Raw genomic sequence first — 13,773 nt, 5'->3', positions numbered from 1 at the left:
GTACCTGCTTGTAGCAGGGAAGTTGGAACCTGATGATCTTTAAGGTCGCTTCCAACCTTAACTATTCTATGATTTTGTGTGGAAGGCCAGTTTGCATACTATATTTAAATGACTGTGCCTGTTTTCAAAATGGCTAGACTTCAATATAATACTAATTTCAATTCCACAGTGGCATTATCTGACATTGCTTCAGGGGGGGTTTGTCTGATTTGTCCCTTAGTCTAATGGTGAGGACACCACCCTGTGCCAAATTATGGCAGCTTGCAGTAAGAACTGTTAAGTAGAAAAGTGAATCTATGTTTAATATATGCAAACAGAATGATGTCACTTTGGTTGATGTCCTCACCTCTGTTTTGATCAGAAATAAGCTCCAGTCAGTCCTAAGTTGGTTGAATTGATTGTACAAGTTCTTTAGTATTCTAGTTAGCATCTCTGTTGAAATGAGCTCCTCTTCTAACTGATTCCCATTTTATTTCAGTTTGTTGGCATATCTCAGATATGATACACATTTGCACTGTATTGGAAGTAGTGCACCATGCATCATTTCAACTGGCAAACATTTGTCAAAGTGACCTTTGTAGTCTTTCTGCATTTTCTTTTGCACGTTTTTTTTTTGGTTCGTTTGTTTTGGTTTTGGCTGCACTGATTGAATATAAGAGAAGATGTTTATGAAATTATTGTGGCCTGATGGTTTGGGGTTTTTTGTTTTGTATTTGTAAGTTATATTATTTCAGAATGTCTTAACAGGCAGAAGCCTGCTGGCACCTACCAGCATAGCTTGAATTGGCATAAACTTGTCCAAAGACAAAGCATATTAAAAAAAAAATAAATAAACTGTTATTTTGAGCTGTGTTCACATTTTTTTTAACTGATTTTAGTATTATACGGAATTTTTATTTATTGGAAACTGAATTTGTTCTGGATTAGTAGAAATGAAGAAGAGTTGTCCCATGATTGTCCTTTATTGTATGCAAGCCTTTTGAACTCAGTTTAATGCATTGGAAAGTTCAAAAAATCAAATAACATTTGACTGTATTAAGACCGTTTGTCAGGTGTCTCAAAACATGTGAATTTTATTGAAAAGAAAATATGACCCTGTGCTAGATCTAATAAGGAAATCTAAACAACAGCTATGGACTTAATTTACATTCTTTCAAGAGCTCAAGTAGTATTCGTGTAGAAAATTTGTAGGGGGCATACTTAAATGAGAATATTTTCTATATAGATTTGAAATGCTTTTGCTGTAAATAAGCTTGTAATATTTTCAGCATTAAGAATCACAGGTTTTGGGGTACCATTTTTAGGATCACAAACATCCTGATGAATAAGAAAATAACATGTTTGGAGAGTTATTGGGTGCTTGTAAGTTGAAAAATATGCTTAAGTGAACTATTTTCCTTGCAAAAGTGTGTTCTGTATGATTTTACCTTGAAACATGAAACGACTGTCATTAATATTCACTTTGAGTAAAGAACAGCTTTGATAGTGTCTGTACTCATCCAACACTTCTCTTCCCTCCCAACGCTGTTCATCACACTGAACACTCATTCTGTGCAACTGTTTGTTTTCAGCATAGGACAGATTCTCCTCGGTATAGCAATATGTCTTGAACAAACGTCTAGCAATTATTGGGAAAAAAAATGATTGGTGAAAGGGAAAATGGGAAGCTTCAGGGGTCTTGGAAGGAGTTCATGGGACTCCAAACGACCATATGGAAAATTTGACTACTCCAGTACAGACAGGAAATATGATATGAAAGTATAATAAAAACCTTAATCCAGTATAAATTTCCAAGAAAAATGGAAATAGTTGTTTTTTCTGATTTAATCAGGATACGGAATTAAAATTGTCAGCAAATTGTCATAACTGCCAAAAATATTTTTGTGATTTTGTAATGTGCTACACTTTACATGAGTAAACTTTGCATAACCACAGGGGGAAGGGACCTTAAAGATCATCAAGTTCTGACCCTCCTGCCATAAGCAGGGAACCCTACCTCTAGTTCAAGTTGCACAAAACCTCATCCAACCTGGCCTTGAACACTTCCAGGGATGGGGCATCAACAACCTCCCTGGGCAACCCATTCCAGTTCCTCACCACTCTTAACAGTGAAGAAATTCTTCCTAATATCTAACCTAAATCTCCCCTCTCTCAGTTTAAAACCATTACCCCTTGCCCTATCACTGTCTTCTCTGATGAAAAGCCCCTCCCCAGGTTTCCTGTAGGCCCCTTTCAAGTACTGGAAGATGCTATAAGGTTTCCTCGGAGCCTTCTCTTCTCTAGGCTGAAAAGACTGAATAAGAGTGGATCTGTAGAGCAAAACAGTACAGTTGGTGCTAAGGACCTGACGTCCACACAGCATGGGTTTCTAGCTTTATTGTGTTCTTATTTTAGTCTGATGCTGAATACTGAGTACTCATGACTAGCTGGAGCTCATTTTCTGCTTTAGTTTAATCCAGAAAGAATCCAGTTAATGCATGGTACATGGGGATGATTGAAAAAATTCTTTATGCAACCTCTTGCTATCTTATCACTGTTCCAAAATTTTGATAGGAAAGAGAATAAGAAACTAAAACAAATTTTCATGTTTATTTACTTCACTGTCATTTGATAAAGGACCATAAAATAAACCAGAACAAAGCTATCATTGGTGGAATAGTGGTTTTGTATATGGTCCCATTCACATGGAGGACTGCAATCCATTTTGATATACTCTGGGGGTGTGTTGTGTCTCCAGTGCAGACCTACAGCAGTGGGAGAGAGGCCATTCAGACTGCTTTGCTATAAGGAGCCCTGGCACACAGAAGGGTCAAGTGGTGAGCACATGGTTGTACTCACCCTGCCAGCAGCTGCAGTACAAGCCCTGGCATGATCTGCAACCTCACTGATCACAAACAGCTTTGATTATGAGTCTAACACTGCTGAGCTTTGCAGTGGTCAGAGTATGGTGACATAAGTGCTTCTTACACCATATCAATCCACATACTTATCCAAATTAAGCTTACTTCGAGTGGTCACAACTTAGCCTTGAAACCTTGGTTGCTCCTGTTTTCTTTAGGTAGTCCAGCAATTGGGGTTTTTTGTGTGTGTGGAATAAGATTGCACTTTCCATGTTTCAGAATTGTGTGCATAGCTGGGAGTTAGATACAAAGATGTTATGCAATTTTGCAATTTGGGTAATTTCGTCAATCAGTGTATGTGGAATGTTGTGTTTTTTCCAGCTATTTTTACCTTACATGGTTTTCATGGGCCATTTTAAAGCATCTTGCCTTATATCAAACAGGAGCCACACTGCTCAAACACTTCAGCAGCTCTGTAGTAGCTTGGGAAAACGGCCCTTACACGTATAGTTGTGCAAACCTCCCAGATGAAAGCAAAGACAAGTAATTTTTTTTCCATTAGTCATATACAGTATCATAATTTCATAAAACACTATATGATGTAATGAATTCTTAAACAGGCAATATTCCCACTGGCAGTCTCTGTCTAGAGAGGGAAAGATAAGTTAACAAGAAAGGAGTTAAGGAGTTAAAAAGTATTCAGTATAATAGAGATTAATCTTAACATCATCAAGAAAATAAAGCAGAAGAGCTGTTTACTCTTAGGCAGCAAATATCAGGAGGATATACATGTGTGATTTTTAATGTTTGTTTTTATTTTTTTTAGAAGAAGGTTCTTTTTTTATGCATCATAGCAAAACAAATACATTTAATATGTATTTCACATAAATCCTCTTACTTTATGACACATTTATTGAAAGATTATGGAATATAAGCAACAGTGACTGATTTTCTACCACCCAAAAACTGGCTTTTCTACAAGAACTAGCTAACAAAAGATTAAGTTGTTGGAAAAAAAAATAAAAATCACATCTTTTGGGGAACAAGTTCTCAAAGCTCTTAAGTTACAACAAAATAAGTAAATCCAGTGTAACTTTCTTTAGTTATGATGGTTGTAACATCACTCATCAGAAATTAAGAAATGAAGAGCAAAGGCTAATGGCTTGCTCTGGAATGCTCAGCAGTAGGAGTTCATGGTCTCACCAGGGGAGCCAAGATAACTTCCAGCTTGAAGATAGCACAACCTGTCAGACCTCACTGTAATTGAATGCTGACTGGAGAGCTTTAGGCTAATATTGGCACTGTTTTAAGTCATGACATTGGCTCTCTGACAGATGCAGGTATTGTATTCAATATACAACAAAGCAAAATAATGCAGTTAAAATATTTTGTGTTTAAATCCAGAACCACCCTGTGTACTCTTAATTAATTGTGACTATAAGAAATAACATCATATCTAAATCTTCATTTGGGTACATTCTGAGAAATTTGCAAATTTTGTAGAAATTAGTTTGTGGTTTTAAATGGCACCTTCCTCAGGAGAATCAAAGGTCTTAATCAGTTATCCCCTGGCCTTTATCTCTGAATGTCATGACAACAGCTGAAATTTCAGTTTTGTACATCCTTTATTTTAAACAGAGGAATTTTAGTATCAAAAACAAGAGGGTGTTTAAAATAATGTGCTTTATAAAAAAAAAACCAACACAAAACCAAAGAAGCTATGACCATAGCTAAACCAGAATTAATTATAGCAGTAGTACAAGTCATCTCATGCTAGAGAGATATGTTTTCTGAAATAAAGAATTAAAATTTTTGTACTTCTTGTTCAAGTTAAATAGCTCTAGATTTAGAAAGCACAAACATACCTTCTAATGCAGATTATTTTTCCTTTTAAAATTATCACTGCCTTCATGTTCCCTTGAGGTCTGTATAAATAGCTTGCTTAAAACAGGTATATAGCTTAAAGTAAGAAATTCCTGCTGTGTGTGGCAAGCTATGAAAGGAGAAGAAAATTCTATAGCAACTGTTGTTAAAAGGACAGGTACCTTGTTTGGGCATGGATTGTTTGGTCTGAGCATTAGCTGTCTATTTTTCAGTATAGAGTCCCCACTGGGTTTTGATTGAACTTGTTTTGAAAGTACATTGTAGATCAATACAACAGGGGCCATTTGATGGTCTAGTAGTTAAATATCAGTGGAACATTCCTCCAAAACTCAGTTTCTGAAGGTACATGGCTGTATTTGCAGAAATGAGAATGTTGTAAGCTTTTGGTATGAGATTCTTGTTCAGTAATTTTTTTTTTTAAATAGAACTTCAAAAGGCTTTATGTTTGCAGTAATAATACTGAAGATTTGTAAAAGTTTTATTTGGAAAACAATTTAGTTCAGAGCCTTGGACACATAAAAGAGCAAGGAGATAATTAGTAAGAGTTAATGCCATTTTAGTGAAGTTACAGCAGATACCCTGAGAAAACTTAAGTGTCAAAATTCAACAGGTTTCAACAGATGTTCTCATTTTTATGTACTGAACATGTTGGAACTTTAAACCTACTGAAGTTTTTAATGCAACCTTGCTATCAGTTGGTTCAAATAACACAGATGAGTTTTGGATGTGAACTCTTTATAGATGTAAATAAATTTTCAGCTAAGAAATGGCTTAGGTTATTCTGTGTCCCAACTGTACTGATAAGGGAACAGATGCACCAATGCCTGAGTGCTTGCTAAGGATCTGAAGCATCCAGCGATTAAAGGGAAGTATTTGGGAAAGGTATGCACAGAAACGTGTGTTGAACTACCATTTCCTGGCATTCTCTTCCATGCCTTGGGTGGGAGAAGTGTCATCAAGTAAAACTGACTGCTCTCTCTTCCCAGGCTGGTGTGAAAGGGAGAGAAGCATCCCTGTTTTGTATTCTACTGGAAGATAACCTCTCCTTTTTCATCTTTCCCAAGGCAGCTGGGAAGATGGCAGCAGAGGCATAGCTTAGTTTTTATTTTTCTAAATAGTATATTTTGAAAAGACTATTTTCTCTCTTTGGTCCTAAATTCAGTGTTTCATAGTATTTCTTGTCCCATCTAGTCAGTTCTGCACTCCCACAATGCTTCTGTATTTCCAGAAATCATTTTTTTGTGAAAAAACAACAACAGAAAATTATATATTTATAAAATAAAAGGAGTTGTTATAATTTGCCGCCCTGAAATTTTTTGTAAGAATGACAGAACTGAGAAGAGAGTCTACACGCAGGAACACTTGTGTCTTGTACCACTGTGTCTCACTTGGAGACTATTTCATTTATTTTGATGCACTTCGAATTTCTAAGTAGCTTGGGGTCATCTTCTTAAGACAAGAGTCTTTAGTAGCTCAAGGATAGCTAATGCAAAGTGGGTCAGGAAGGCAGTGCTATTTAAAGTACCACAAATATTTAAAGCTATTGGGTAGATCCAGCATGTTCTGCATGTTTACAGTGTTCTCCAGTTATCTTGGGGTAAGTAGTAAGTGGAGCCACTTAGGGGCTCCTCCTGGAGACTTGATTGACACAGTGCTACATTTTGTATTGTGATGGGTTATGCATCACAGCATTCTAGCTACCCTGTGAAAGGGGAAGGTTTAGGTTAGGTAAATGTATAGCTTTTAGCTCTTCAAGTGTTATTTATTTTCAAAAGTCAGAGGCTCCATAAAGAAGTAAGGATGTAAAACTGCAAAACAAGCTAACCACAAACTGAAGTACTTGGCTGAGTAGAATTGGACCCCTTAAAAGAGAAACTTGATAAGAGGGAGCTTTTTAATAGTATAATAATAGGGTTTTAAAATGACATCACAGTGTTTTTACTGCAGTGTTTCCTTGGATCATACTTGAACCATTATACAACATTGTAAAACAAAGTGCAAGGTGTAAAAAGCAGTTGAAAATTACCTAGAGCTACTCCACCAAGCTCACCTAGGTCACGTGCAGAAAACAGTTTGTGATCTTCTGGAAGGTCATAACTGCAGAGTCAGCAAGAATGACATGAAAATGTGTGAAGTGGCATAAACAGGGTTAGGAGCAGAAAGCTGTGGTGGTCATGGGCATGAATAAATTTGTCTTTTAAGTGGCTGACAGAGTTATTGTGGACATCAACAGAGCAGTGTCTGATCTTTTTTCTTTTGAATGGCTGAGGTGTCTTTTATTCTGTTATGGGACTGTATATGCAGCTTTTGGGTAGTAAAATATTCTATGGTAGATGAAGATGTCGGGTTTTGTTGGATTACAAGTATTTTGTCTTTGAGACCTTTGGTGATTGTTTCTTACCTGGTAATTATCTTGTACACTTGGGTGAGAGGCCTTTGCTTTTAAATGAACTCAGATCATGTACCTGTATCACTACACGAACTTTGTAATGTACCTAATGTACATGTGTAATGTACCTGATGTGCATGTGTTACGTCAAACAGCTTCAAGTATTTATCACATAATATTGCCGAGAATAACAGAATTGGAGAGGATGCTCATCAGAAATGTCCAGTGGTCTCTGCATACTGAAGACAGCAAATTTTAAATGAAATTAGGGAGTAACATAGGAGGTGACTTGCTTGTATATAAACAAACGTATTAGCATCTTTTATTTTTAAATGAATGCTGTTTTCAGTAATAATTTTTTCAACAAACACTTGATTTTCAATGGGTACTTTTTTATTGTCTTTCATCATTAAATGTTCAGGTGTAGGGTTTTTGGTAACAATGGACTATGTGCTTTTTCCGTGTTAGGGAAGTATATTTTATATACAATGTTAATCTAATCTGTTCAGACTTTCTCCATAACAGTGTCGCAGTGAGTTTGTAGCTTTTGTTTTGTGTAAAAATAAAATAGATGTGTATTTCAGTAATTTCCTGTTAAATCAGCAGTATACTTATAAATCTTTTTGTGTTTTTGTACAATATAAAGATAATTTGGTGCAGATACATGTTTTTGGACTGAATTATAGTGTTGATTTACTAGTATTGCTGGTTTAGTATGTCAGGGAATCAGAATAATGCTAAACAATAATGCATGTTAAATTATTTGAAGCAGTGGACCTGCTTTTCCTCAAAGTTTGAACCACTTCCTTGAAATTTTTAAAGAGTGGTATAAGGGTAACGTGGATCAACTGAAAACCACTTACTTTTCCTTGCAATGCATATTTTCTATACTGGCTTCATAAACAAGAGGTTCAGTTGCAACATGTATTTTCAGAACCATTTAAATATTGTATATTTTGGACTTCTGTTGTTGTTGTCTATGTCTCTTTAATTGGATGTGTGTTTATCAAGATTGCTTGAAAGGGAATGTTTGTATGTATTGACTACTAATAAATAAATAAATTTATAATGGAGAATTTTATATAAATTAGCATGTTTGTATATTGTAGTTAGCATCTAACTTTTTCCCTTTATATTTTTAGGGAGAGCCGATAACTTTCTGTGAGAATAGTTTTGTGAAGCATCGTTCGAGTAGTACTAAGCAGTTCCTGGAAACTGCTGTTAATCTTCAACTGTTTAAACAGGTATGTGAGGGTAAATGACCCATGTTTAATTATTTTCTCTTTAATCATATCCATATTTAAATACATTTTCCTTTCTGTCAGCTTATGACACTCTGGGATAAAGTAAAAATATTGTGTACAGTCATCCCAGTTTTGTTGTATTTTTAAATCTTCAGTTGTAGTTTGTAAGAGTGGTGGTGGTAGGGGAACTCAACAAAAAAATAACTCCAGGGTGCAGAGCCAGTGCAGCATCTCTTCAGAGCCAGTCAGCAACTCATCTGAACAAGATAAATCATGGATCTCCCAGCTTGATGGTTGAACCTCATTTTCAGCTCTCTTGGCTCATGACCAAAGAACCTAAAAACATAGTGCTTACTTAAATTGAAATTCAGTGGCATTTTATTTAACAACTGGATTCATACTGTAATTGCAGTTTTCATTGCTAGGTACACAGAGAATGTTACCAACCCAAGCTGTAGGGGTGGCGTGAAGAATATTCTAGCTGGTCTGTTAATGCAGGTTTTCAACTAGTAGAGAAAAAATCGTTGAATGTCTGGCACAGCTCAGTAATAGTTTCATTACAGTCTTAGAAATATTTTTTTTTCTTTGATTTTATTCTGTAACTTTTTTCTCTCTTTTCATCACTTGAGCCCATTGCATCAAAAGAGTATTAAGAAACTTATTACTAGATTTTAAGAAAATCAAGGAAAAACCAAGTAAAATTGGAAGACTCAAAGTATGTACTTGCCTGTAAATAACTGGAATGATTGATGCATGGGAGTTCATGTTTAAATAATCTGGAGGACTTCTTTGAAGATATACTGCCATGATAGATAAGGAAAATTCATTTTATGTAGAACTTCTAATTTTCTAAAAACACTTGGTGCTAATCAGAGGCTAGTGTCTAAAGTAAAGATTTATGCAGGAATGTTAGTTTGTAGAAGTTCTGTGAAAATATTTTTCTCCTAATTATAGAAAAGTTAAGGAAATACTGATCCCATAACTGGGCTCCTAGAATTTTACAGTGCTTTCTTATACAATAACAAGGTGTAAACATAAACAAATAAAGAAAAAAAATCTGAAAACTTTTGAAGTATTCAGAACATATGATTGAAGTAATGGAGTAAATAGTGTTGTTTACATTCTGTGTATCTCAATGTGATAAGCTAGCATGAAACTTTCTTAATAGAAAGCTGCCTAAAAGTTGTTTCCAAGTTGTCAGACTACTGCTGCTAAAAATCTTAATCTGTAAGAAAATGTTCTAACTTCACTGAAGTGAATGGGCTTGTCATTGTGGCTCTGAACTTACCCCTTATGCTTTGTGTTCAACCAAACAGAATCAGTTTACAGCTTGTTTATAGCTTGTTTTAATTTTATTTCAACTAAAGAAATAATATATTTTAGAGGACTAGGAAATAGTAATGATTTTGATCGTGTTTAATAGCAGTAGGTTTTTTCATTCTTCTAGTTTCTGTTGCAAAGGTTACTCCTCCTTTTCCAGCTAATCCTTAGCCCAGCTGCATCTTCTCAATTTTTTCCCATTGACAAATGAGCTGTTTTCAAAGTTGTTTGTGTTTAAAAAGACTGAACTGTACTGTACTTTGTTCTGGAAAATCTTTTAAGTAGAAAATAGTTCTTAGAAGCAGCCTGAAACCCAGACTAAGCAGAAATTAGGTACTTTAAGTACAGTCTTTTTGCCATAACTGACAAGTAATCTTTATTTGTGTCATTTTATAAAATCTTTCCCCTGATATTTTTTTCTTTGTAGATTTTTAATCTTCTTCAATGCTCTCCTACACTAAAATAAATTCCTCTAATTTAACCACTCTCTTAATTTTGAAATTTGTAGCGTCTTTTCAGAAAATCAGTAGGAAGTCACTGTTGGAATACGTTGTGGAATTCATTATTTGTCTTACTCCCATTAAGGATATTTTAATCTTCAACATCGTCTGTTTTTACTTTATATTGCATTTTGACATGCTTTCTATTAATGATATCCCCAAATGTAGTAGCTGTTGTACCAGAACCATTAACTAACCTCTATACAGGATCAGTCCCAATGCTTACTCTAATACTATGGCTAGTGACACTTCCAGCCTGACACTTCTCCTTTCATTACAAGCTGTTATCTCCTTTATGGGCCAGTCCTCATCCTACCTAAACTTCAGGTACTCTGATTTTATTTCATCTAAACAGCACCGTTATTCTTCAACTATGTTTCCTTTCCCTTGACAGACTCATAAAACTTTTGTAAATTCTAGAGATGTGTGCTAGTTTCCTTAGAAGTGTGTAGCAGAGGTGAATCTATGGTTTTTTTTACTTGAGTTTTATTTCTCAGGTATTGTAATGTCCATTTCTGTATCTCGTTTATATTAACACGTGTATTTTTTTTCCCTTATTCAGCATCATAGTCTTTACTGACAATTGAGCAGGATATTTTTTGTCAGGACCATGCCTAGATTGGCTTTTAGCCTCAAAACACTGTCTTGAACATCTACATATTTAATGTAGATGTCATTTAAATCAGGTTGGTGACTTCAAGTTTTTGGAATTTGCAAGGACTGTTTGTATTTATCTGAAACAGAATGCACCAAATTGTTATTTTTTTTCCAAGAATTAATAAAAAAAATTATTATAAGTACCATTATAAGGATCACAACTGCAGGGACACGTGAAATTCAATTTCCTGCCGTTTGTTGACTATAGTTTCCTAAAGCTATCTTCTGCCCTGAACCAATTTAATTTTAAAAACCCTGGTTATTGTTATTCTTAAACTAATAGTATATTCAATCATATACAAATATTTTTCTTTAAAAGAAAATAACTGTTATTTATATATAAAATATTCCTATTTACTGGTAAAATATTCTGTATACGACAGTTTTTCTTCAGATGACATGCTTGCTCTCTTAGACTGTAAACTTATTTAACTTATTTTCTCACTTCCCCCGCCCATCTTTTATATCGATACTATTATGAATGCCATTTATCTGTTAGCTTTCTCAAAACTTTAGTAAGGCTCCCCTTTAATTTGCATAACATGGAAGGCAGTAATCTTTATTTCAGGCTGCAAACATAATCAATTAATAGTTGTATCTTCCATGTCAAATGGTTCTGATGAGTGTCTGGGGAAAATATTAGAATTAATTCTTCAAACTAGCATGAAGCCTAATGCTAGACTATCTCCTTAAATAATAGAACTGTATAAGTGATGTAATTGGCAACATTTATTGTGTTTTGTTCCTAAAATGGTGGAAAGTGCTAACTAGGAAAAAAAAAAAATAATAAAAAATTAGGGCTTGAAGAATCAGAAGTCTTTGGGAATTTCAGATTTCATTTACAAACCTTATGAGTTGCACTCTGTTGTCAGCTATTGAGCTGTTATAGTGTGGAAATCACATTTATAATGTTTTCTTTGCATCTACCAACTTTTGTTTTTAATAATTGGTGAATTGACTTGTAATTCTTACTCCTGCCTAAATAAATTTGATTTAGCTCAAAAACATAATGTCGCCTTCCCAACCTCCTACCCTTTATCATCTGTGCATCAAGAACTTCTGAAATGGATGTGGTCTGTATTTTGGTTTTAGAATTAAAAAATATTTAAGGATTGTGCTAGTACTGTCTTTAGTCAGCTGAAAATCCAAGAGTAGCCCTGATATTTCTAGCTTTTCATTGAAAGCAGTAGTCAACCAAGGGCTCTCTGGATCTCCAAGGGAATGCATTTCTTGAATAGCAGGCCAGAGAGTGTGAGTTTGAAAAATGGGAGGAGAAAACCATAAAATGTAACTGCAATTCACATGCTGTTCTTTTCATGTAGCAATTTGTGTGCAACCATTAACAGTAAATGATTAAAAAGTAGTAACTGCTGCTACCACTACTAAAACATATAGTTTACTTTAAATAATGTCTTCAATGTCTTTTTTTCCTAATAGTTCTGTTTATCAGTCTTTACATTAAATACTCAACTGGCGTGATCCCCTAAAAACTGAAATTCAGGTTGTGTCTCAACCTTCTGTTGATAGAATTTTACCAAACGATGAGGATGTCCATAAATCATATGTTAGTGTATAGTATGGAATGAATTCATAACTTTCCCAAAAGAGATAATGTCATACAGTTCAAAGGCTGGGGACAGGAGGAGGGGGTTGGTATGATTTGTTTTTTTTTCTTCCCTACAGCATTAGCTGAAGGTGCTCTTATCTCTTTCTTTCTGTGAAATAATCCAGTCATCACATAGTGGTCTGACCATGAACCAACCTATTTGGAAAAAAAGCCAGCTTGCAGTAAAATGAGAAAAATAAGAAGGAATTTAAGCAAGAAAGAGAAATAAATGTTTGCCTTATTCTTGCTGCTGGAAATTTTGTACTGTGAGAAAGTAATTTGTTTCACATCCCTAGTCTGTTCATTGACAAGCATCAGATTGTCACTGACAGTGTTGGGATAATCTGTGGTAAAATATGATACAGCCAAATAATTAATTTTGGTTGGTTCCTATATACTGTTTAGTGCCAGTGAATAACTTAACATTTTTGCTGGATGATGAACTGTGTATAATTGGAAAAATGCTTTCTCGCTTTATCTCTGAGACTTGACTTAGCCTTTTCAAAACAAAAAGGGAAGGACTGCTTCTCAAAAGAATTTTAAACCTTCAAGAATGTGCTTGTTGTACTTTGAAGCCTGGTAATGCCTAAAAAGAATGTATAGGTTCCTTCTGAAAGGTTTAATTGCTAATTATCTTTGACTTTCCTGGTGTACTTTGATTATTTCAGTCTTTCTGTGTACACTTATATGTGGATACAAATCCATGTGTTCTTGCAGTTGTAACACGTGCATAAGGACAACTGTTACAACATGCATCTGTAGATGGAACTAAGTAAGTGTTAGTGGTTAAAGAAAAGGGCAAACAGATGTGTTGGAACTTAAAAATGTGGTGGTGTCAGCCCTGAACTGTGCTCGGTCAGGAGGAGAGGGCTTCAGGGGTTTGCCCTGGTATCACGCTTCATGTTGTTTTGGGACTCCATGCGTCACTTTCCCATACACTTAAACAAAACATCCTTCAAGTCAGTTTGCACTCTGCTGGTCACATCAACCTGCCGCCACTATTTCTGAAGCCAAGCCACGGCCTTCCTCTGCTGTCTTGGTATAGATGATTTTGCTACAGTTTCCTTTCACATACTGTTCTTTCAGGGTAATTTTTCATGTAAAAAACAAACTTCATGGACCTCAAGCAGACATTGTAGTCTATGATTTCTCTCAACTGGGTGTGGTGAAATGTTTCCAGTTGCTCTGAAGGTACTTTCTGTGCACAAGTTCTACTTTGGACCTATTGATGCATACCCGGAAAGGGATACTGTTTTGTCTTCCTTTTTTTGACAATTTGAAGTAAATGTACAATTGCAAAACAGAGCATCAGGAAGCAGCTCGGTGATCTTTA

General features: G+C 35.2%; 1 protein-coding gene across 2 annotated transcripts in view; it reads left to right on the top strand.

Moving 5' to 3' along the window:
- The window catches only part of DENND1B (DENN domain containing 1B), a 151,368-nt gene that overhangs the window by 106,852 nt on the left and 30,743 nt on the right, over window positions 1-13,773 (top strand). For both annotated transcript variants that reach the window (XM_051625306.1, XM_051625305.1), the window contains one exon: window positions 8,256-8,357. In XM_051625306.1, the coding sequence (XP_051481266.1) occupies window positions 8,256-8,357 (102 nt within the window). The remainder of the gene's footprint in view (window positions 1-8,255; window positions 8,358-13,773) is intronic.

This window comes from Apus apus, chromosome 7, assembly GCF_020740795.1.
Source record: "Apus apus isolate bApuApu2 chromosome 7, bApuApu2.pri.cur, whole genome shotgun sequence".
Taxonomy (NCBI): Eukaryota; Metazoa; Chordata; class Aves; order Apodiformes; family Apodidae; genus Apus; species Apus apus.
Note: the sequence above shows the minus strand (reverse complement) of the source record. Positions and strands in the feature narration are given on the sequence as shown.